Raw genomic sequence first — 24,031 nt, forward strand, 5'->3', positions numbered from 1 at the left:
CCAGGGATTTAAGTGATGTCACCTCTCATGGTCTATAATGTTTTTTCTCACTTCAACTGTCCTCTTTCAGGTTATCATTGTATTAGTGAGATATGGAGAAAGAAGTCCCTCTCTCCGTGTGCACACGACTAATGTAAGTTACTGACCATATGAATGTTACATGAGTTGACATAATTGTAAGAGTCTTTCAACACAGACATTCTCTTACGATCACCTGGAGTGATCCTATGTTCCACGGGCACAGAGAAAGGGCATGTGGAATGAGAGGAGTGTGAGGTTTGGGGCCCCACAGCCTTAGGTTTGTATCCCAACTCCACACCTACTACCTATGGGGCTGAGGACAAGAAACGTAATTCCTCTGAACCTCAGGTTTCTCATCTACAACACATCCATTCCCTGAAATAACACAAGTTCTCGACACGGTGCACAAGCAGCACTCTTAAAACACCTTTTGTATACGTATCTTTAAACACTTCTCTACATGTATTACAGAATGGTCAACACACCCATCAAACAAAACAAAACAGCCTTCCTCCCAAAAAACCCCCCACAACTCTTAGTACATCGTCATGTTATAGAGGAACTGAGGCTTGGAGAGGTTAAAGAACTTGCCCAAGGTCCTACAATGGGCCAGGGCTTGAGCTCAGTTCTATCAGATTCCAGAGTCCAAATTGTAATGCCCAAGGGAGGGAAAGGGAGCCAAGATCAAGCACGAAGCCACAGAAGGAAGGCTGATGGTGGAAAAAAACAAGATAGACCTAAACATCGTCCATTTTTCAGCCAGGTGAACTTATCTGTGGTCAAGCAATGAATCCAGAGCAGGCAGTTATTAAGCATCTGATGTGGGAAGCATCTGACGTGGGAAGGGTAGGGAATGATACAACAGAAGTTCACGGTACAGTCTCTTGACTCACCCAGGAAGACAGGAAGCTGAATGACGTGGGACAATTAAATTCCAAACCGTTCAGCATTTAATAACTAATGTAGCATGAGTGTGGATAAATGAGTGATCAGTGTGAACTGCAATAATCAGGAAGGCTGTACGGAAACCTACCGCCAAAGTGATAGGACCTGTGTCTTATGTCAGAGAACACACAGGGCAGAGAGTGCTTTATTGGTGTAGCACAAACACGCTTAAAAGGTTCATAGGGTTGGGAATGCGGGGCCATGAGAAGTCTGGTGTGAGTGAAAGGGAGGGATGGACAGAATTGGAAAGCCAGGGCCTGATTATGGTACCTTGAGAGCCATAGTCAGGCAGAGAGTGAACACGACAAGGGCAGCTCTGTGTAACACTCATCTAGGAGGGGCAAGCTGGAGGGTAGTGGAGTGGAGGCGCCAGAATTAGGAAATTCAACCAGAAGATGAGCACAGCCACCCAGGCGAGGGCGTGAGAGATAGAGCCCAGTGGTGGAGTAGAAACGGACAAGGGAGAGTCTTTAAGCAGAAAGACAAAGAAGTAAACTTGGGGTGCATTTTAACTTGCATGGCTGAAGTCACTGTCTATTGTTTCTATTTCTGTTATTTAAATGTTTCCAAATTGTCAGTCTTGGGGAGACAAATAGGCTCGTCCAGTGAGTGACCCAGAAGGTCTCTTTGGGTTGCCAGGTGATGAGCCGGACTCATGGCTTCTGCTCCACATGCCCCCTCATTAGGAGAAGTTCATGGACCTAAATTCCCAAAAGCCTGGCAGGTGTTAGCAGCTGGCATTTCCAGACAATTTGCTGCACACTGGTTCCTAAGTTTAGATTGTTTGCCTTCTGCCGGCAAGGCCACTCTTGCCTTTGCCCTTTAGAAGGGTGAAGCTATAAAAGGGGGTGTGCTCCACCTCTCTTGGTGCACAGACCCACGTGTATGTAGCTGTGCCTGGGCCCAAGCCTTTCTACAGGTTGCTGGGGGAAGAGGGTGCATGCATCTTCCCAGCCTCTGAGGACACTGGCAGGCAACTAAGCCCCCAAACCAACAAATACATAAACGAATTCATATTTGTTACTTGTACTTTATGTAGTTCTTTAACTTTACAGAGCTCTTTGGCATGGAAATGGAAAGAACAAACAAACAAACAAAACAAAAACAGAAGCCTGGAGCTCAGAGTGGTAAAGTGAGATTCCCCAGATCACACAGAGAGGACGTAATAATGGACTTAGAACTCTAGTCCAGGACATATATTTTCCAAGTTCAGAATCCAAAGTAAAAAGGTGCAATGTTAAATAATCTTTACCTTCAACCATTTTGGGCATGGAAGCTAAAAATTGTAGCTAGCGGCTATCTGTCAAAGAATTGCAGACTATGAAACTGGATATTAAATTAGATTATGTGCCCACGGAACTTTCCACTGTGCAAGATGCTAGGCTACCCCTGTAGTATATATGTTACCTCTGTAATACACCTCCATCAAGCCAGGAAACTGGAGTCCTGGCTTCTAGATCTAATTATTTCACTTACTGTATGAGCTTGGGCAGGGCCACTTAAACTCTGTCATTTATGAAATAAAGGACTGTATGATTCAACTAGTAAGGACTTTCACGAGACATGTAATGTATCCAATAGCAACAAGTAAAGTGATGGTCATAATTTCTCATTCCATGCATTGGTGCAGGGTACAACACTTGCCAAGTCTGTGCAATAGCTGATTTTCAGAGCATGTTACACATGCTGAATCTACTGTTCATTTCAAAGCTCTTTAACACACATTAGTACATTCATGAATTATTAAGTTGTTTAATCATCTAATATTGAGCGAACAGTTGTTAATTTAAATATACTTTTATAATTTGACTACTTGTTTGGCATGAAAAAATTACCAAAAACAATCAAACAAGAAAACCACAGCTTGAGCTTTTTTTTTTGTGAGGGAGATCAGCCCTAAGCTAACATCCATGCCAATCCTCCTCTTTTTGCTGAGGAAGACTGGCCCTGAGCTAACATCTATTGCCAATCCTCCTCATTTTTTTTCCCTTAAGCCTCAGTAGATAGTTGTATGTCATAGTTGCACATCCTTCTACTTGCTGTACGTGGGACGTGGCCTCAGCATGGCCCGAGAAGCGGTGCGTCAGTGCGCGCCCGGGATCTGAACCCGGGCCGCCAGCAGCGGAGCGTGCGCACTTAACCACTAAGCCACGGGGCCGGCCCCACACAGCTTGAGCTTTAAGCCCTGGATATATGACGCGAAATTTAAATACACTTATAAGTATCTGAGCATATTTCATTCTTCTCAAGACTCAAGAAGGACTCAAGAAGGACTCAAGAAGGACTCCTTGGTTTAAAAAAATTAGCAAAGAGCCTTATCCAAGGTATTGTGCAATTAATGTCATTATTCAGAATTTTCCTAGTTGCTCCACTTTTTTGCATATATTAGCAGCAAGTGTTGGTTAGTATTTATTATACATATTTTATTATGATCACTGAAGACTAAAAATTTTATTTTAAAGTTTCAATTACCTAGATGATTTTTTTATTCCTTGAAAATTAATCTCCCAGCATAGCGCCTTTTAAATGATAGTCATGTAGTAAATGTTAGCTATTGGAATTTAATAAATTGGTTGTCAGCTCTTGCTTTTATGTAAAAATAGGTCAGGCACACCCTTGGTAATGTCAAACCCTTGGAAAAGTTGATGAAACAACAGTTTTAAGTTCAACTGTGTTCATAAAATGAAAAAGCTATGACTGTGGTAAGTAGTATAATAAATAAAATATGTGAGTGCAGCAAATATTAAATAATAAGACTCAAAGACTGCACTCCCATGCCATCATTCACAAGCCTGCAAGAACATGTGCACTTCATTAAAGTCAGTGGAGTGTACCAGTTCATCTTGGCATTACTCATAATTGAAACATTTCAATTTTAGTTAACACACACAAAAAAACTAATTTAAAAGTCAAATGAGGAAATTAGTTCTATGTTCCCATGTTCCAATTCCACAGTGATATCAACTAGCCAAATTTAGCCTTAGGAGGTATGAAAACATATCTAATACGATGAACGGAAAGTTTTTTGAAGAATCAGAGATCTTTTAAAACTAATGTTTTTGCAACTAACTCAACAAAAATATATTTAGTATTGTAAAACAGCCCCTAAAACTACTCTGTTACAAAACAACTGAGCTTATCTATAGATTTTCTTCTAGATTTCAAAAGCAATGAATCAAGAACTAGAGGCTTTATGTAAGAAATACAGTCCATTTATTGAAAAAAATTTTAAATCAAACAGTGATTGATTGAAAAATATTTTCTGCATACACATTATAAAAACCAGGAGGGAACTTTTCCTGTTTTAAATCTTAGATTTCTCAATTGTAGTAAACACTATTAATAACACATTCTAGACACTTTCTTGATCTATCTTTCTTTTTTTCTTAATTAATTAATTTATTTTTCCCCCAAAGCCCCAGTAGATAGTTGTATGTCAAGGTTGCACATCCTTCTAGTTGCTGTATGTGGGACACGGCCCCAGCATGGCCAGAGAAGCGGTTCCTCCGTGCGCGCCCGGATCCGAACCCGGGCCGCCAGCAGCGGAGCGTGCGCACTTAACCGCTAAGCCACGGGGCCAGCCCTTGATCTTTATTTCTGTGATGCTCTTCTTTCTTGCTTTTCTAGTTTTCACCATTCTTTCAGTGTCTCTCTTTTCCACTTTAAAAATTTATTTCTTTATTAATCCTTACTGTGTGCATTACCAAGGACTCTGCCCTTCATCCCTTACGCATTTATCTCTACATCTAGTCTTTTGTCTCCCTGCTATGAAGTTACTTGTTCCTGAATATTTACTTCCATCTGAGCCTCTCCCGAAAACTAGGTTTTATTTCTTGACATTTGCAGATATCCAACTTGACCCTAAACCTCAAAAAAAAATTTTTTTTTTAATTCCTTGACTTTCCTGCTAAGACATTTTTATAACCGTTGCATTTTGGGTTTTCTGCAAGCTCACCTTTCTGGTATTTTATGCCCTATATTTAGTCATTCTGACCTCTTTCTTTCAAAGGGTTCCAGTCTCTTCAGTATGGGACAAACATACTTTTATTTTCCCAAGTTTAAATGATCCCCAGAGAGGGAGTTGTGTATATTTCTGTGCAGGCCCTGTGTACTCTTGGGAGAGGGTGAGGGAAATGCTTATTTGAGAAGAGGAAGGGCTAATGCTGCCCAGCCAGTGGTAGGGCCATGGAGGCAGGCAGAGGACGCTGACTTTGACCCTGTGCCCAGCTCATTCACCTGCTTGCCCGGAGCCGTGTTGGTAGCTTCCAGCCACACCCCTGCCTCTCTTGAAGACTCTATGGGGAGGGATACCTGCTAACACATTTTGTCCACATGTCCTAATGAGTGGAAATAAGTTCAAGTCACAGAGAGAGTCATGTAGGGGCTCCTATACCCCAGTAGACTAGGCTGGTTTTGAAAATTAATCAGCAAACCTGAACAACTGGTAGAAGTCTCTGTACAACAACAATTCTTCGCTTTATGCCTTCCTTTCCTTACCACTCAGCATAATTTACATGAACTCTTTTAAAGTCTTTTTAGTGGAATTCCCTGCTTCCAGTTTCTCTCTGTTCAGTCCACATTATCTGCCTGAGAATGATCTATAACCACTTGGAGTATGTGAGATTTGGTGTCCCTCACATGGTCTCATCCTAAGTCTTGGACATTATTTCAAGACTTTGCCTCAACCTAATCCTCTGACTCTTGGCCTTCTCCCTACGTCTTCAGTATGTCCATGCACAGGCATCTCATGTTCCTTACGTGGGTTCTAAATCCAGATCCTTCTGGTCAGCATCCCCCTCTCTGCCTCACACTCCTATGGACCTCGTGGCTTGAGAATTCTGTTCAATGAACACTAGTGAGTGACCCCAGTCATCCTAGGCCACATGCTATCAGTCATCACTTATAAATATAAGCTACCCTTCAGGGACTACAAAAAAAGTATTAATTAATATCCCTATTCTAGCTATAAACATGTCATGCTTATTTTGTGAGGAATATGGGCTTTGCTTTAAGGTCCTGAAAGGTAGGATAGTCTTCATCAACTTAACTCCTGACTATGGCCAATAGGGTCTTTCAATGATCTTACTGCTACCTCTCTCTCGTACCTCAGCTTACCCCGTCTCTCTCCTCTGCTCACTGCACCCTACCACCCCAGCCTAGATCACACTGGCTCTCACCTGCCCAAGGCTGTCACCTCTGCTGCTCCTCCTGCACTGACTGCTCTTCTCCCACTTGCTATATGGCTGGGTCCCTCTCAACCCAAGTCTCTGATTGGATGTCACCTGCTCAGACAGCCCTCCCTAAAAGAGGTAGTCCCTGTTACTGTCTTTCATGGTGCCCTGTAATATCCTGCAAAGCATCTAACGAAATCTAAGCAATATCTTTGTTTACTTGACTACCTCTCCTCATTTACAGAGTAAGCCCCTAGAGATTGGTACCTGGTCTGTTTGCTCACCACAGCATATCCAGTGCCTAACACATAGTTACAGCACAATAAATATTAATCAAAGGAATAAATATTATCAAAGCTTTTCTTAACCCTAGGTGATGTTACAGTATCACCTTAGTTAGGGTGATGAGAATATTTTATATATGTATATTGTATATATATTTAAGATATTAAAAATTTTGTGTATTAAATCAATGTAAGCAACAAATGATATTATTAGGAAAGTCTGATAATTTGCTATCATCCTCTTGCTGCAAAGATGAGCATAAAGAATAGAAATAGCATGGTCTGGCTCTCTGGAATTGCAGTCATTGCTCAAGGACACGAATAATGCTATAAAATCACATGTACTCTAAAGATCATTATCTAAAGGCATTATCATACAGGAAATTCAAAGCTCACATTGAACTTTCTTTTCTAGTACTTCAATCCTGACCATTCTCAAAACACATAGATTTATTTTTTTTATTTCTCAGAAAAAAAGGAGGATAAATCAAGGAGACTCTTGAAAATTAAAAAGTAATCACAAATCTATAAAAATGCAGAGAGCACTGTGTTTCAGTCATTATAAACATCCTCTAAATCTGCCTTAAAACTGTCCTCATTATTATTCCCAACTAAAAAAGTTGCTATCACCACTTTTTGAGTAATAGCAGAATATCTTCACAATCTCGGGGTAAACAAAGATTTCTTAGGACACTAAAAAGCATTAACCATTAGTAACTTATTGTTCTTTCTCAAAACTAAAAATTTCAGCTCATCAAATGGCACTTTAAATAAAACGAATAGGCAAACCACAAACTGGGAAAATACTTACAATACATGTATCTGACAAAGGACTTGTAGCCAGAATATATGAAGAACTCCTCCCATCAACAATAGACAAATGATCCAGTAGAAATGAGAAAAAACTTGAACAGACATCTCACCAAAGAAGACAGACAAATGGGCAATAGCACATAAAAAGATGATCAACATCACTAGCCATCAGGGATGCAAATTAAAGCCACAAGAGATACCATTTCATACCCACTGTTGGTGAGGATGAGGAGCAGGTGGAATTTTCACCATTGCTGGTGAACTGTTGAGCAGGTTCTTATAAAAGTAAACATTTACCTTATGACCCAGCAATTCCACTCCTTGGTCTTTATCCAACAGGAATGAAAACAGATATTCATAAACAGACTTGTAGAAGAATTTTCAGAGCAGTTTTATTCATAATATTCCCAAACTAGAAACAATGCAAATGTCAAAAATAGGATAATGGATAAATAATTTGTAGTTTAGTCATGCAAGGGAATATTACTCAACAATAAAAAGGAATGAACTATCCAACAATCTCAAAAATATTATGGTAAGTGAATGGAGCATTTACAAAGTATATGCTGTATGATTCCATTCAGGTGAAGTCCAAGAATAGACCAAACTAACTTATGGTGTTAGGATTAAGAAAGTGGTTGCCTGGGCAGTAGGGAGGAGATGAGAGGGTGGGAGGGAAGTGGTGAGGTCCTGGATTGGAACTGACTATAAAGGGCCATGAGGGAAATATTTAGGATATGAGATTCAATACCTTATTTTGAGTGGCTATTACATAGGGTGTATACAATTGTCAAAATCCATTGGATTGACCACTTAAGATCTGTGCATTAAATTATTGTATATAAATTGTACCTCAATTTAAAAAATTAAGAGATTCTATTATTTAAAAAAAAACTTTAACCCTAACATTATTCAGAATATTTCCCTACTTTCTAGGCACAAGAAACATTTAAAAAATTCTTGTTCTATTGAATTTAACATACCTGGTTTACAATGTATGATGACAATACTAATTTATCCAGTTTCATTAGATTAAGCCTCAATTTATTGTGAAGTTCAAAACATGATAAAGTACCGAAAAACCCCAAGCAAACCCCAAAACAAAAAGTCCTGAATCAAGATTAAGTTTTCAAAGATGATGTTATTGCCACAGTACACCAGCAAGGGGAGTAGTTACACTTTGAGAAAAATTCCATCTTCGTCACCACTGAATTATTTTATAGGGCACTTTAATGAGACCAAAAATTGACTTTTGGGTGTAGCCACAATGGAAATGACAGATCATCTTAATGCAAGAGAAAAAGATTGGAAACCTTGACCCTCTAGATTACTCTGCACCTCAATGAGAAGGGGAAAAACACTTGCAGGTCAGCTTATTAAAATAATGTGTTCGTGTAATTTAGGTACCAGGAAAATATTTAAAAGAACAGCTAAACTAACCGTGGGATGCCACTTTTTCTGTGTTAATTATTCCCATACAAGAATGTATCCCCTTCCCCCACAAAAGAAAAAATCCCAACAACTCCACGGATTATTTTTATGGATTTGGGCATAATAGCATTAGTGTGTGCAGAATTTGCAAGCTGTTTTGGTACTGGAGTCTCTCTGAGAGTAGGTGAGCCTGGCAAAGAGTACTTTGGTTTTTCATCCTGCAGCATGAGGGCTTTTCAGTTGAGATTGTTAGGCCATGAATCTGAAGGTTTATGCTGCAGTTTTTTGTTCTAATGCAAACTCCTCATGATCAATTTTTTTTTTTTTCAGGAAGATTGGCCCTGAACTAACATCTGTTGCCAATCTTCCTCTTTTTCTTTATTCTCCCCAAAGCCCCAGTACATAGTTGTATATCCTAGTTGTAGGTCCTTCTAGTTCTACATGGGATGCAGCCTCAGCATGGCTTGATGAGCAGTGAATAGGTCCACGCCCAGGATCCGAACTGGCGAACCCTGGGCCGCTGAAGCAGAACACTTGAACTTAACTGCTACGCCACCCAGACGGCCCCCCGCATTTTTTTTTTAATATCACCATGTTCATCATAAGATCTGTAAGGCCTAATTCTTACATAAGCTTAGGAAGGCTATAGAAAAGTCTCTAACTATCCCTTCCTACTAGCTTTGGTAATCCTGTATTTACAGAAAAGAATGCTCTGAGTGACAATGGGAAGCATGTCCCAGGCATGCGCAAGTGCAAGGCTGTCAGCTAGGGACACTTATAATATGGGTAACTGCCCCCTTTACACTGTAACCTTAATAATAACCCCAACTTGATTCTAACACCATAGCACCTTCTTCTCAATTCTCCTCATTCCCAGAGAAGCTGAGCACAAAGGAACAAGCATCGTGCGCCCTAGAAAACGCCCTGAGCCACGCCTAGTGTGCGGCTGGCGTCCCCATTTATAGGGAAGCCACATCTCTGCAATATGCAGTGCTCCTGAATATCAGATTTGCCTCCCTCCCTTGGAGCCGCACCAGCACAAGGACACTGGGTACACATAAACAACAGTCCCTTCCAGGAACTGTGTCGTGGAGAACGCCTACAAAATGCACAGCTCTAGGGCGTGAGGACCAGTTGTGTGGACTGACTCTACATGGGCACCTGCAGTGGCGGCCGGGAGCAACTCTGCCTTTAAAATCAGACACACTGCAGCTTTTCCAGAAAGGTGGGCCCTCTACTCCAGGAGAGAGTGTGCTATCAATATGTAAAAAGGTATCATCCTTGAATGTGTATACCCTTTTGCTGAGACATAAACCCTGCCCAACGATTTTCTTCATGAAAATCCAAGGAACATTTCTCAGTTCAATGACCCTAAGAAATGATTTTGAATTCCTTCCATTCATGAAATAGAAGGAAAGCATTACTTTTCAGTCTCTATAAATGGAGGCCCACGGAAGTATAGGATCTGGAGCAAGAAGATTCAAGTTTTGGACTCCGCCTTTACCATTCTATCAAGATCCCCAAGTCTGTGATGTTACAATCTGGACTGTATGCTTGCTTGTATCCCTTGGCAAGGATTTATGGGACTGTCCCACCCTGAACATCATTTCACTACATGGCAAAGGATTTTTACATAACAATGAAAAAAATATATAAATGAAATGCCGCTGCACACATACTCCTAATTTTGAGTTTGCTACGGAATGAGCACGAGTCTTGTGTTCTTCCAACTAAATGGGAAATAAACCAAAAGATGGTCTCCCAAGGGTTGCTAAAATCTATGAGATAGATAAAGGGTAGAGATGAGGTGTAAAGAGGAAAATACACAAAGAACCCAGAAATGGGACACATGCCGATTCCAGGAGGAAACGGAAGGTGTAGTTAGGGCTGAAGAAATGAAATGGATGGAAGATGTTTGTGTTTGTTTCTAATGAGAGGTGAGTTGCTCCCTCTAGCAGATCTGGAATGAAGACTGCATACAAACCAGGTAGGAATGAAATGCAGCTGCAGAGGGTGTTCTGGTCTGGCTGGCATGACAGCAGGCAATTAAAGCACACTCAAGAAAGGGCTGCTGTGCATTTGCGGCACGGAGGGAGAATACCCAGCCTGAAACCAAATCAGGAGAAGCATCACATGGGGCCTCCTATCCTGGAGGAGGCAGGGATGGGCTGCACTTCAGCATGACTTGGCTCATGCCACATAGGGAAGGACCATGTGTGGGGAGTAAGGATGTTATACGTTCTGGAACAATCTACACACCTGCAGGTTACCATTGCTGGCTGAAAGGAATGTATAGGAAGGAAGGTGCTTAGAGGTGAAGTCTGTGTGATCCTTGTTGGTATTCACAGAAAAATAGGCTTTGGGAGCCAAGCCTGAGGAGAGAGAAGAAAAAGCTCTGGTGTTTCCCAGCCCCTAATGAGTCTCTCAAGGATGGTTTCAGCAGAGCTTCCAGACTCAGACAGACTAGGAAGGAGGACTTGGCCACCCAATTCTGAAAAAATTGGCCATGAAAACCTTATGAATAGCAGTGGAGCACTGTCTGCTACAGCGCCAGTAGGTGAGAGGATGGTGCAAAAAGACCAGGCAGGGTTCTGCTCTGCTGTCCACAGGGTCACTGGGAGCTGGAATTGACTCAACCACACTAACAAGTCTCTGCAGTTGTATTTTCACAGAAACCTAGAATTTTGTCTGAATTTCACAGGGTATTCCTAATGTTTCAAACATTATTCATGGAAGATGCTTATATTCGTTATCTTCAAAGATCGTGGGTAGTAGCTAGCACCTTGAATTTAGTATATCCTTAACGAATAATTACTGACTGAATGAATCACCCATGTTCCCAAATGAGAAATGTGCCTTACATTAATTAAAATAGGAGTCAATAATGTGCAAGATATAGCCTATATTTTCTTTATTACTGCCATTTGGCAAATTGAGGATGTGCTGTAGCAATTCAAATCTCCCTCTGAGGTAAGTTTAATAAATATCAAGATAGGTCTCGACAGCTCTCGCCCAGGGTCCCCAAGGCTCACTAAGCATTTTAAGAGGACACTGGCCATTATCCTAGTGGCTGGGAGATAATCCACTTCCAGGTGTGGGAAAGGAAGTGTGGTCCTGCTTACTGCAACCAGTGAATTCAGCACTGAGGTCTAGAACTGGTGCTGATGGCATGAGGGACAAGTAGTATGTGGTCTGGCTCCTTTTTACTTGGTTCATATTCCAGTTTCCTAGCCAGAGGAGGTGGAAAACTTATTTCCTGCCTCACGTGCTAGGGAAGAACCTCAAAACTCAAGTGGAAGGAGAGGCTGGGTATAGGCCGGGGTAGGGACTGTGAGCCAGGGGTGAAAAGTGAGAGGGTAGGAGGGGCAGGGAGGGGTCTGGTGGATCTCTGAGCAGTAGCCTGTGGCTGGAGCTTAGCTGATGGGAGAGTATACAACTTTGGGGGCATTTGGTAACTCAACTCACTTACTTGATAATGACAAGAGCCTTAGGATCACAGGCAGTATCCTGCCAACCCAGTGTTGAGGCTGGAGTATAGGGCTTGGAGTACCAGGCCTCCAAGCTTCTGGGATCTGCATTGACCAACATTTTCAATTGTTCCCTCAATGGCCTAGGACTTGCTTTGATCTTCCCCAACTCCAGACCATCACATCATCCATTTTGGCTGCTTTGGAGCTCATAGGTATGACTGTACATCCAAAGTCATATTTTCAGAATAGGCTCTTAATTCTTCTTAAAAACATTTTTACATGTCCCTTTCTTTTTTTCATTCCCCATTACAATTTTTTTCTTTTTCCCTGAGACAAGCTCCTGTTCACAGATGATAATCATCTAGCAGTTCCCATCTGTATAGCACCTTTATGTGAATATGTTGTACATACCTTATCTTTAATAATCTCCATAACCCATACATGCTGTATATCATCATCCCCATTTTATAGACAAGAGCTCAGTGAGGTCACTCTGCACGTGACCTGGCCACTATGTCAGGCTGCTTCTCAATATAGAGTGCTTTACAGCTTAGAATGTGCTTTCACATACATTATGTAGTTCTCCAACCTATGAATTACACGTTATCATTGCCTCTGTATTCACAGAAGATAACACTGAAATGTAGAGAGGTTATGTGAACTGCCCACGTTACATCATTCATGGGCTGCTGAGCTGGGATTTGAACTTGTGTCCTCCTATTCCACATCCCATGCTTATCCAACAGTATAGTGGAAAGAAAATTGAAGCTCTTAAACATAAACTCCCTCAAATTTCTTTATATCCACCTTCAAATTTATCTTTTTTTTTTTTTACCCCTCCTCTCCTCCTATCTCAGGAAGTTGATTCTATTCTGTGTTTCTAAAAGTTCTCTCAATTGTCCATGAATAGTCTTATCTACTCCCATTTCTTCACATTCAACTCTCTGCAGATGACTCTCAAATCTTTCTCTGAGCTCCAATTGCTGTTTCCAATCACTAAGTAAGGGCATATTTTCTTAGTAATATACCTTTATATACACCATATCCCACTCCCCATCCCCTCAGCTCTCTACAACTAATTATGTCTGCTCTGTTTCTCTTGAACAATCCCAGTACTTCCATATCTCCATACTTTTGCTAATACTGATTTGAAATGTTGCCCTTCTTTTCTCTACTTGTAGAAATTCTATTCATTCTTTAAGAATGAGCTCAAATGTTACACCTGCTGTGTAACACAGTCTATTCTCTGTGTTCCCAAAGCATTTTGCTTATCAGGATAACACATCTCTTATTACATGAGAAAATTATTTGTCTGCATCTCTATTTCAACTTACGGGCTATCAACACAATGAAGACAAGAGGAGAATGTTATTTATATCTACAAACCGTAAAGCAATAAGCATGGCCCTTGACTAAGTGTTTGTTGAATAAATGAATGAACGGTGATTCAGTTTTTCAATATGCCCCAAAGAGGGCATGATCTGATTTGGGGGCTAATTTCTTCTCACCTTAAATCTTCACTATTATCCTAGGAATTTGTCTTGCCTACGTTGTGAAAATTTTGAGTTTTAAATTAAAAAAAAAAAAACCTGCTGTATGAAATCATGAAAAAGGAAAGGGAACAATACATCATTTTTCCTATGAAAGTAAATACACTACTGTCATCCAGGTGATCAATGTTACAGATAAGCATCCAAAAAACTTAAAATTTATATTGGTAAATTTAAAAAAAGATAATAGGAAATGACCCTCTTTTATTAATAAATGCTTTTGTTCATGTATAACACAATAGTAAACTTCACTAGATTGGAATAATGAGTTTGGGGAAGGAGAGAGGAAAAGGGAGAAGCTAGACTGAATTATGAAACTCAGAATTTATTGAAATAAATGCAGTTTTTTTACTTTCAATACTTTGATCCTCAATAAAGTCTGTCTAAGGAGACATCTACTTAATGACATGGATCCTTATTTTATAGCTGAATCTTTGTGCCTGAAGACCACTGTATATACTAAAGCCATGAAAACAATTATTCTCTTTCAATGAGTTACAGGTGTTCCCCCATTTCTCTTATCAAATCCATTCCTTGCAGAACAACTCAAAGGTAAATTTCATCTTTGTCTGTGCCAAATTACCAAAATTGTGTATTAGCAATATCTGAATTAATAAAAATTAATAAATATGAATTAATGAATTAAGAATTAATAAATCTGAATTTACTGTATTCTTAGAAGAAGACATTTCTGGAAAATAAAGAATATAGTCCAATGTCCTAGGGAAGTGTTAAATACTTTTTAAATGAAAATAGGGAAAATGTAAACTTTTTCAAATAGATGAACATTAATTATTCATTAAGCTGGATATAACTGAAATCTAGCTTTAAAGCCTTTGGTTTCCTTTGTAAATTTCTTGATGGCAAGGATCAAGGTTTGCTTGCTTTTCTCCCCCACCCTCCAAAACTTTATACACCCGAACATGCCACCTAGGCTGTGCTTTCTGGTGATGGTCACCATCATAAGAACAGGAGTTTAAAAGTGCAACTATGGGGTTGTCAGCTCTTCTAGCTGTTGTTCTGCTTATCTACAACTACCTGAGACTCATTATGGAGCGTTTACTCACTGATTCTGGGTATAGGCTGCAAGTAATTTACTGGCCCCCATCCTGGAAGAGAAGAGAAAGGAAATTGATATATAACCAGCACACGTGAAGATGTTTAAGAAACTTTCTACATGAAGACGCCTCCAAGTCTCTGATACTTTATTTCTAGCAAGAAAAATCATGGGCATAAAAGAGGAGAGGGTCGTAAAAGAGACTATGTCATCCCTGTGTTTCCGGGCTACTAAAGAGGGGACAGGCTTGATGTCACTTATTAGGAAACCGGGCATTACCTTCAGACTTTGCCACAGAATAGACTGAGCTTGTGCCCGTACCCTCTGCGTGAAAGAAACGGAGCCGGGGGCTAGTGTGGTCAAAGGAGCTGCAAAATGTCCATCACGAGCAAGAAAATTTCCCTGCAGTCTTGGCATTCTGCTCCATAACATGTCAGCGTGTTGACATACAATCCTAGTTGCTGCCTAATATCTCTGAGCATTGAGATAGATCGCTTTGGGTAAAATTGACAGGATAGACAAGCCATGTGCATCTCCCGGCGTGGAGTATCCAGTGGTCCACTGTAGGGTACCCTGGCTTGTGAAGCCTGGAAGAGTAAATGAACTGAAATCCAGGACAAAAGAAAAACAGCTCTTTCAAGGAAGTGATCCCATGGATATTGAAATTATCTAGAACTAATGATAGTTTATTCTGTAGTGAAGAGCTCTAAGAAAGAAATCTTGGGATTTTTCTTGAGCCAACGATTCTTCATCCTGATAATGAAGAAGGACCTCTTTCTGCCAGATGAAGTTGTTAACCATTACATACTATGTTTCCTCTGGTTTACTCATCTGTGGGGAGAGGAGAGCCTCAGCTCATTCTGAGAACAATTCTAGGGAACTGCAAGATGGTAATTATATGACTATTTGGACTTTTGCTTTCTAGATTACACAGTTCCAATTCTTACTTTAAATAACAGATGATAAATATATAATATACAATACATATTATATACCATACCACACAATATTTTATATAATATATAATTTTAATATAATATATATTATTATATATAATTAAACTATATATTAATATATATTATATCCTATATTATATATATGTATATCTAATGTTTTGCTCTCTACATACTGTCTTGTTTTTTTAAATATCCCTTTCAAAGTATGTTGATAACAATTTGAACAAGTGTTGAAGAATGGTGAGGCTTAAGCAATGATAGGCTTAAGTCTCTGTCCTGCTATCTTGCAGCATTGAAATAATCTGCTATCAATGTGATTCATTTATGAAATTGATTTTCTAACCCTAATTGAGAAAAATTGGCTCTTGCCTTTTTAATCAAACTTTCATCAAATTTCATTTGTGCTAAAATATACCAGTTTATACTCACGTCAATTAAATGCTATTCTGTCTTTAGAATGATTTAAAAAAATATATCCAAGGCATTTTGAATTGTATTGTGATGAGTTTCCTGGTATAAGGTATCCGCAGGTCCACTTGATTTAGTAGTTTCTGCATTTTGGATGAAGGCATTTATAAGTCATTTGTATAGCTCATCAATAAGATAGAGGTCCTACAGTACAACTGATAGGAGTTGGTATCAAGTTCGCATGGGTTGGAACTTGATATGTAATCCACTGCTTCAACCCACTTTGATGTAATTGCAACTCGATATTTACTTGTTCACCCATGTAACTGGAGCATGATTAAGGTCATACTTTCATGGCTTGGTGATAACAATGTTGTTTAGGCTAGAACCCAAAATCTCCGTCCATACAAAACTGATTTTATCCAGCATATTCTTATTGTTTATGTAATAATCTGTCACATTACCATGGAAGGAAATTAAACTGATGTGGAAAAAATGGTTATTCAAAAAGTCAACTGTGGCTGCTTATCTCTTATGGTATTCTGGTAAGTTGCCTATTGATTGCTTGAGGAATTTTTCTCATCAGGTATTGCCTTTAAGCTCTCTGGCTTATAATGATCAAGTCATTTCCTTAAAAAACGTGGACATGACAGGCTGTTTCCCCCATCTACCATGGCTCAAATATAAAGGCTGTGCAAGGCCACTTGCCAATTTCTTTTTTTATTATTGTGGTAAAAACACACAAGATCTACCCTCTTAACAAATTTTAAAATGTACAGTACAGTTTTGTTTATGTAGTACAGCAGATCTCTAGAACTTTTTCATCTCTCATGACTGAAACTTTATACCCACTGAACAGCAATTGCCCATTCCCTTCTTCACAGCCCCAGGAAAACGCCACCTGCTAATTTCTTAAGGGTCTCAGGAAACCTGACATTAGGGTATTAACAATGCGACTACACTCAGGGATTCTATACACTTCCCTGGTCTAGTCTGGCTCTTCACACATCACAGACTGAAGTATACTAGTTAGAAGGATGTAGGTCTCCTACCCTTACTCATATAGTAAACTTACTATATCCAGTCTTGATCCAGTCTTACTCCTCTTCATAACTTCCCCAAACCTAGTTTAGTGTCATGTATAAATACGTATTGAATTAAATTACATTTTAATATTTCTTTTTCAAGGGTTAATATTAATATTAATTTTGAGGCTCTGGTAAAAAGATAAGAAAGTAAATACCATTTATTTTTGAATTTATGAATTGTCTCCTAAAAAAGCATCCTCTCTCACCCCCCAATAATAGTAATAGCATGCATAGTTCTTTAAAGGTTTTGACTATATCTTCTAGATCATCATTATTTCTATATATTTTTAAATGTAATGACTACCTAGGATGTTGGGCTCAGTCCATACAATCAGTATAGACTGACTTCCTTGCTACATGATAATATATTAAATAACTATGAGTGTTCTTCCATGGTCAGCTGTGAAAATGACTTTAAATGTCAGCATTCAGCTTGTTTCACATAACAGAAATTAATTGGGTTTGGCCAGAGTCCCTAAAATTAATAAGAGTTTAAACCTCACATCCAGGGTACATGTTCTTCTATTGTGCTTACAAAATCGATTACGATATTAAAGTCTTAATTTAGTGGCATAGACGATCTAATGAAATGGGATCTTTCCCCTTCAACACATTACTTTATTCTGAGCCATTTTTGTTCTTGGTGGTAAAGCAGGTTTCACCTGTTCAAACTTGGCATAAGAACCATGCTAAGTGAACAGGTCTAGAGCTTTGATGGGAGATCAATTTTTTTTAAAAAAAAATAGCCTTTCACTGATCCTTTTCCTGACGGTTTGAGATCTCCATGCAGCTTGAATAGCACAGTGAGTCAGGCAGAGCTCACATTCAAGTGACAGAACACAAATATAACCATAATGTACTTTTCTCAAAATAATTCTTCTGGCCACATGATAAATTAACCACGTAGTCTATCATCATGCTTACCTAACAGGGAAATCAAAGACAAGAAAAGATTGGACAGTTTCCTAAGCCCATGTGGCAATTTGTTCTTAAAATTGAAATAGGGTTATATTTCACAAATGAATGTTTTTTTCCCCCAGCTAAACCTTTCATAAATGTGATTATCAATACTCTCTTAATTTTACATAAAGATATTTCGATGCAAAAAAATTATCACAGTGAAGTTTAGGTTCTGTGCTAATATTTGGTTGTTGGATTTAAAAGTTTATCCTGATATTTTCTTTTGAAATATTGATTTGGTGTAACCTTACTTTCTTTTCTCTTTTCCTGGATGTACAATTATTAAATCAATAATAACCACAATTACAGCAAACATGTACTGAATCCTTATTAAATATCAGACATGCTGCCAAGCACTGGATGTGAACCTCATCTAATTTAATACCAGAAGAATCCTATGGAATATGATCTGGATTTCTGCTTATGGAATATAACTACATACATGTTTCCAGTTCTTCACTTTTTTACATAAACCACACCCATAATCATCGTCTATATTTCCTAGTTTCAGTCCCATTAAAGTGGATTGAGAACTTAAAGACACAAAGCAGAATCCTGTTAGATTTGTTGGAGTTTTTTCCTAACGTTTTACCATTATATTTTCACATCTAATTCTGTAGCATTTTATTTTTAGTAACTGAACTTTATTGAGTCTTTCCAAAACATTTTCATAGAAATAGCAATTCTTTTACGCACCCATGTGTCACTGGTTTACATAATTTATTATTGAATTGAATAACTATATGAACAAGTACAATTGGCACAGCTAGTTTGGGAACAAACACAACTGACTCTTGGTCCACATACTCCCCCACAGGTGGGGTCAGACGTTTACAGGTAGGCTCGAGGGACAGCAGGTGAGGCTCTGGTGGTGAGCTGGCTGTGAGCATCAGTCAGCAGGCTATATCTAGGGAAGGGAGAGAGTTGCTTAATCAGGGAAACCCTTTAAAGAGAAGGCCAGTTAAAAGAACTTCTGTTGTATTTGATACTTTAACTGTATAGGCATTACTTCGATAAAATTAAAATAAAAAATTTTTTAAATGAAGGGAGAAGGAGAAAGAGAGTGAGTTTAGGTATCCTGCCCAGGATTAAAAAACTAGGTGGAACTAGGATTTGGCTGCAGAATTGAGCCTCCAAGCCTCGAGTTCCAGTACTGTCTCCTTCCATCCCATGAGCCTCACGACAGAGATGACTGTGGAGGGTTGGGTGGGCTTCTGCCCAGGCAGGGGGCTTGAGACAGCTCCAGTGGTCAGCAAGGGAAGACAGTAACAGAAGACAGAAAAAGCCATAAAGTGATGAAACAGTCTTAGAAATTTGCAAAAGAAGAACGCTGTAATTGTGGTTTCCTTAAATTAACCCAAGTATTTCTTGACTTTGGGCCTCATTGGTTCAAAATAAAAGGGGTTTCGGCGAACAAATTTGGCCAATTGATACTGCCAATTATTTTCAGAAGGGGTTTTTACAACTCTGAAATTGAAGAAACCATGAAAGGACATCCCTCCTCTCCAGCAAACAATAAACAACACAGAAGAACCGCTGACCCAACGGTCTCGAGGAAGCCAGGCGTGGGTGGGAGCAAGCTTAGTGGAAATCACTGACAACAAATAGCAATTAAAATGAAGTCATTTGAATCTCACCATCCACCTCCTTCTAATCCTTGGGTTTTACGGGTTCTATTTCCATCAAGTCCTTCTTTGAATAAGCACTATTTAAGCACCAGTTTTGAAGAACTTTCTAGCCTCCTGAAATGGATGATTTTATACTTGCTGTTTTAAAAAGACTCGGAATGGATTATTATGTTTTTCCATTAAGTATTAATGATTTCAGTTTATGTTAAATGCTTTCTATGTTCCTGTCCTTGGCATTTTCCAAATTGTTTCCTTCAAGAAGAAAATTAGAAAGGTATTAAGATTTCTATGACTTCATAAGGAATTCATAAAAAGGTTAAGACCTCAAATGGCTATCCCTTCAACAAAATTATGTTAAATTGTGCAAAATGATCGTACATGCGACATCACTTTTATACACTTTCAAAAATAGCTATTTTGATTTTAACTGGTCTGGTTTAAAAAATAACTATTGCAATCATTTGGCTATAAACATTGTTGAGATTTAAAGCCTCCTCATATAAAACAGTATCTCGTTTCAATATCTTTTTGGAAGCAATATTATAAACAATGGATTAATTATTTAACTAACATGCATACAAAGATAAGGGGCATATGAGTAAACTGCCTATTTCATTTTCTAAAGATTGCAAAATTAATTAACTAAAAGGAAATACAAATGTAAAAGAGAAACAGGGCGACATCCAATGCCACGGTGTGTATTGAGCGCTCCTTTTCAGGGAGCTGTGCTCCAGCAGACGCGTCTTCTGCGCGCTGCAGGCTGCTGAGCGCAGGCGCACTCACGCTAGGCTCCCAGTGCAAGGGGATCCAGCCCTTCATGCTTTGTATAAAATCGAGTACTATTCGAACCGTATCCAATGAGGCGCTGAGAGACAGGACTAGCCCGAGCGGCAGCCCGTAATATGAGAACAGCCCTGAAAAACGGGCAGGTCTGCTTCTACAGCTATCTCAGGGGAAACCAATGAATTCAGTTTCACTGAGCCCTAATTCCCTCATCTACAAAATGTCTTAATGTTCATTTCAGCTTTGGAAATTCTATGAAACGGGGCAAAAAAAAAAAAAAAAGCAAGCAGCTTGCTTCATTATCGTGCACTCACTATGTTTTTCCTATTTATGCGGTATTTAATCACACCCGCCCCCATAAATGCTGTCCTATATGTCACCTAAATTTGATCCTCACAGCTGTTCCCAGGGGCTTACTGGCTGGTATGTTATCTTGCCTTACTCTTGCCCTTTCATCTCCTTAGAAATTTCACCCTCTCTCATTTCTTTCCCTCTCACCTATACTTGATTCAGTCCCAAATATACACACACCCTTAGCTTTGACCTCTCCTGAACTTCAATTCTGCTTCTCCAAATTCTAGCTTCCACAGTCGTGTCCTGTTGTTGGATAAAATGCAACCAGATGTGAATGAAACTTGTCATCCTTTTCCCCAAAGCACCTGTCCCTCTGAACTTGCACATATGTGTCATTATACAGACTTCTTCCTGCCAGTCAGGCTTTCTTCCTGCCAGCCGGTCCCCCCAACTCCTCCCCACACCTGTTTCCAGATGTCACCTTTTAATCCTTTTTTTCTATGTCTCTTACTCCTTCTTCTTCTTCTTTTTTTAACCCCCCATTATTCCCGCCAAGGTCCTTAGCATATCAAAGCCTATACTATTACTCAAACTGATATCCTTGATTTCCGTCTCCATCCTAAAGTTAATTTACCAAGTTAATTGTTGAAAAAATTGCTTTGCCCATGCTAATCTCCTCCCCCTAATCTCTATTTGCTTCTCACTGTTACAAGATCCCCTCTAACTCTGTCTACATTGAGCGCTCACTAAAATACGATCCCTGCCTACCTGTGTCACTTGGTACTTTCCTATACAAATTCTAAAAGTCCCCTGAATAGGCCACATCCATTCTATTCCCAAGCCTGAAATAGCCGACTCTCTTCCTTCTGTTTGACAAAGTCCTGTTCCTTCTTCAAGACCTAACCTTGATGACTTCATCTCTCCATGTTCAGAGTGGTCATCTTCTGAACTATGGTAGTTATTGCTCATTTGGGAGGCAGGCAAAGCCCAGGAGCGAACAGCAGGCCAGGCTAAGCGCCTTACATATATTAACTCATTTTTTTCTTAACCCTATCAGGTAAGTACTGTCACTATTCTTACTTTACAGGTGAGAATGTGGCTCAGAGAGATTACTACTTTGTCTAGGTCACAAAGCTGCCAAGAGCTGGATTCAAACCCATAGAGTCCATACTCCTAACCCTCACACCACACGATCTATAGCAGCTTCTGTTGTTATATAAATCCTTCTGCGTCAACTGTCTTTATCACGTGCAAGCTCTATGTCTCTGTCGTCTCTGTACCTCTGACTAGCACAAAGACGCTCAGGATGAGCAAACAGGAAGCGAGTTGAGCAGTGGAAACAATGGCAAACCTCTGATACTGTCTGCCATGCTGAAAACACACCAAGACACACACCTTCCTTCTTGATCTTTCCTATGTGATGTTAATTAAAACTGCTGGCTGCATATCTCACAGATCAGAAAAGGGGGACTATGAATAATAAAAAGAACTTATACATTTCCAGATTTCAGAATGTAGGCCAGACAATGGAGAAAGATCTTTCAATGTTATAATATCACTCTCTTGCTTTCTTCTTTCTTTTCTTCCTTCCTTTGTCACTCTCTCAACAAAAAATTTTTTAGGCACACTACATGCCAGTAAAACAAACCTCTGGGTATGTTATTAACCTTTCCATCCTAGATGCTAAGACAGAGGCAAGTAATATAAAGTACTATCAAAAGCAAGAAAAAAATTGCTAAAATTAATTGTGAACACGCAATGAACTAGGCATTAGGCCTCTTCTCTTCCAATCATGCTCCTCCCTCACTGTTCCCTCTCAGGGACTGGCACCACTCAGTCATCCAAAGCAGGGGCCTTGGAATTCCTCTCGCACTCCCTCATGGCTCACTTGTCATCAATAACTGAGTCCTGTTTACTCTTTCTTCAAACTTTTCTCAAATCCACTCTCTTCCCGCAGCCCACTGCCACGTCCCTGGTTCAGGCCACAATTATTTCTCGCCTAGATAACTGCAATAGATATCCAAGAAGCATCTTTGCCTGAGTAGGTAAGAGTCATTTCAAATTTAACATATCCAAAATAGAAATCTCCTTTTATCCTCAGCCCCCCAAGTTGGTCCTCTCACGCTCTGCTACATCTCAGCTAATGGTATTATTCACCAACTTGCTCAAGCCAAAAACCTAAAGGCATCTTTTATCCCTCTCTTTCCTTATCCACCCACATCCAATCTATCAGTATTTGCTGTCATTTCTATCTCAAAAATACCCTAAATCTGATAGTGTCTCATTATGTCTACTGAAACTATCTTGGTTTAGGCTACTTCATTGTTTTCCTGGTTTACTTTAACAGCTCTCTAAATGGTCTTTCTCTACTTTTTTCTAGAATCCCTCCCAAGCCAGAGTGCTTAAAAAAAAATCTCATTTCCTTGCTTAAAACTCCCCAACGATTTTCCATTGCAATTATCATAAAATCTGAGCACTTTATCAGTCTACACGGCCCTCCATAAGCTGGATGCTGCCTACACAGTCACCCTTGCTCACCATGCTCCAGCTACGCTGACTTTCTTTCTGGTTCCTTCAATACACCAAGCTATCCTGCCTCAGGACCTTTGCACTTGCTGTTCCCTATTCTCTCATATCTGCTCATGGCTGGTTCGTCCTCATCAGTCATGATTCAGTTCAAATACCACCTCCTCAGAGAGATCTTTCTTCATTACTCTAGCTAAAGTGGTACCCCATGTATAACTCCCCAGTATTTCATTTTATCTCTTCTTATGGGATAATGACCAACTGAAAATAGAAAAATATAAGCCTGCTAAAGCAGGTTATTTAAAATTAGAAAAACCAATTAAAATAAAAATGCTGCATATTATATATCAATATTCATGTGCAGAATTCAACAACACATATACTTCATGACAGTATCACAGTGTATATGATATAATTTTGAATGCAGACTGAGTACAGACACTGGATGATTCAAATTGGTGAAAAGAGGAGAATAAGTAGCATCAGCTAGTCTGAAGAGACACAGAAGAAGCAAGAATCCTCCTTTGTAGATAAGTTCCCAAAGCTGAGGATGATCAGATCTGCATCTCCCCTTTCTCTTCAATTTCAGGGAAGAAAGAAGGTGGATGGACAGTAAAAAAACAAATTCTTTTCTCTCCTCTGTCTG

General features: G+C 39.5%; 1 protein-coding gene across 5 annotated transcripts in view; it reads right to left on the reverse strand.

Annotated features, from left to right (window-relative positions):
• The window catches only part of CHST9 (carbohydrate sulfotransferase 9), a 253,269-nt gene that overhangs the window by 99,611 nt on the left and 129,627 nt on the right, over window positions 1-24,031 (reverse strand). For 3 of the 5 annotated variants that reach the window (XM_087439094.1, XM_087439093.1, XM_087439097.1), the window contains one exon: window positions 14,753-14,794. The exons of the other annotated variants lie outside the window; for them this stretch is intronic. In XM_087439094.1, the coding sequence (XP_087295220.1) occupies window positions 14,753-14,794 (42 nt within the window). The remainder of the gene's footprint in view (window positions 1-14,752; window positions 14,795-24,031) is intronic. 5 annotated transcript variants of the gene reach the window in all.

The sequence above is a fragment of the Ceratotherium simum genome, chromosome 14 (genome assembly GCF_057802395.1).
Source record: "Ceratotherium simum simum isolate JZ-2026a chromosome 14, ASM5780239v1, whole genome shotgun sequence".
NCBI lineage: Eukaryota > Metazoa > Chordata > Mammalia > Perissodactyla > Rhinocerotidae > Ceratotherium > Ceratotherium simum.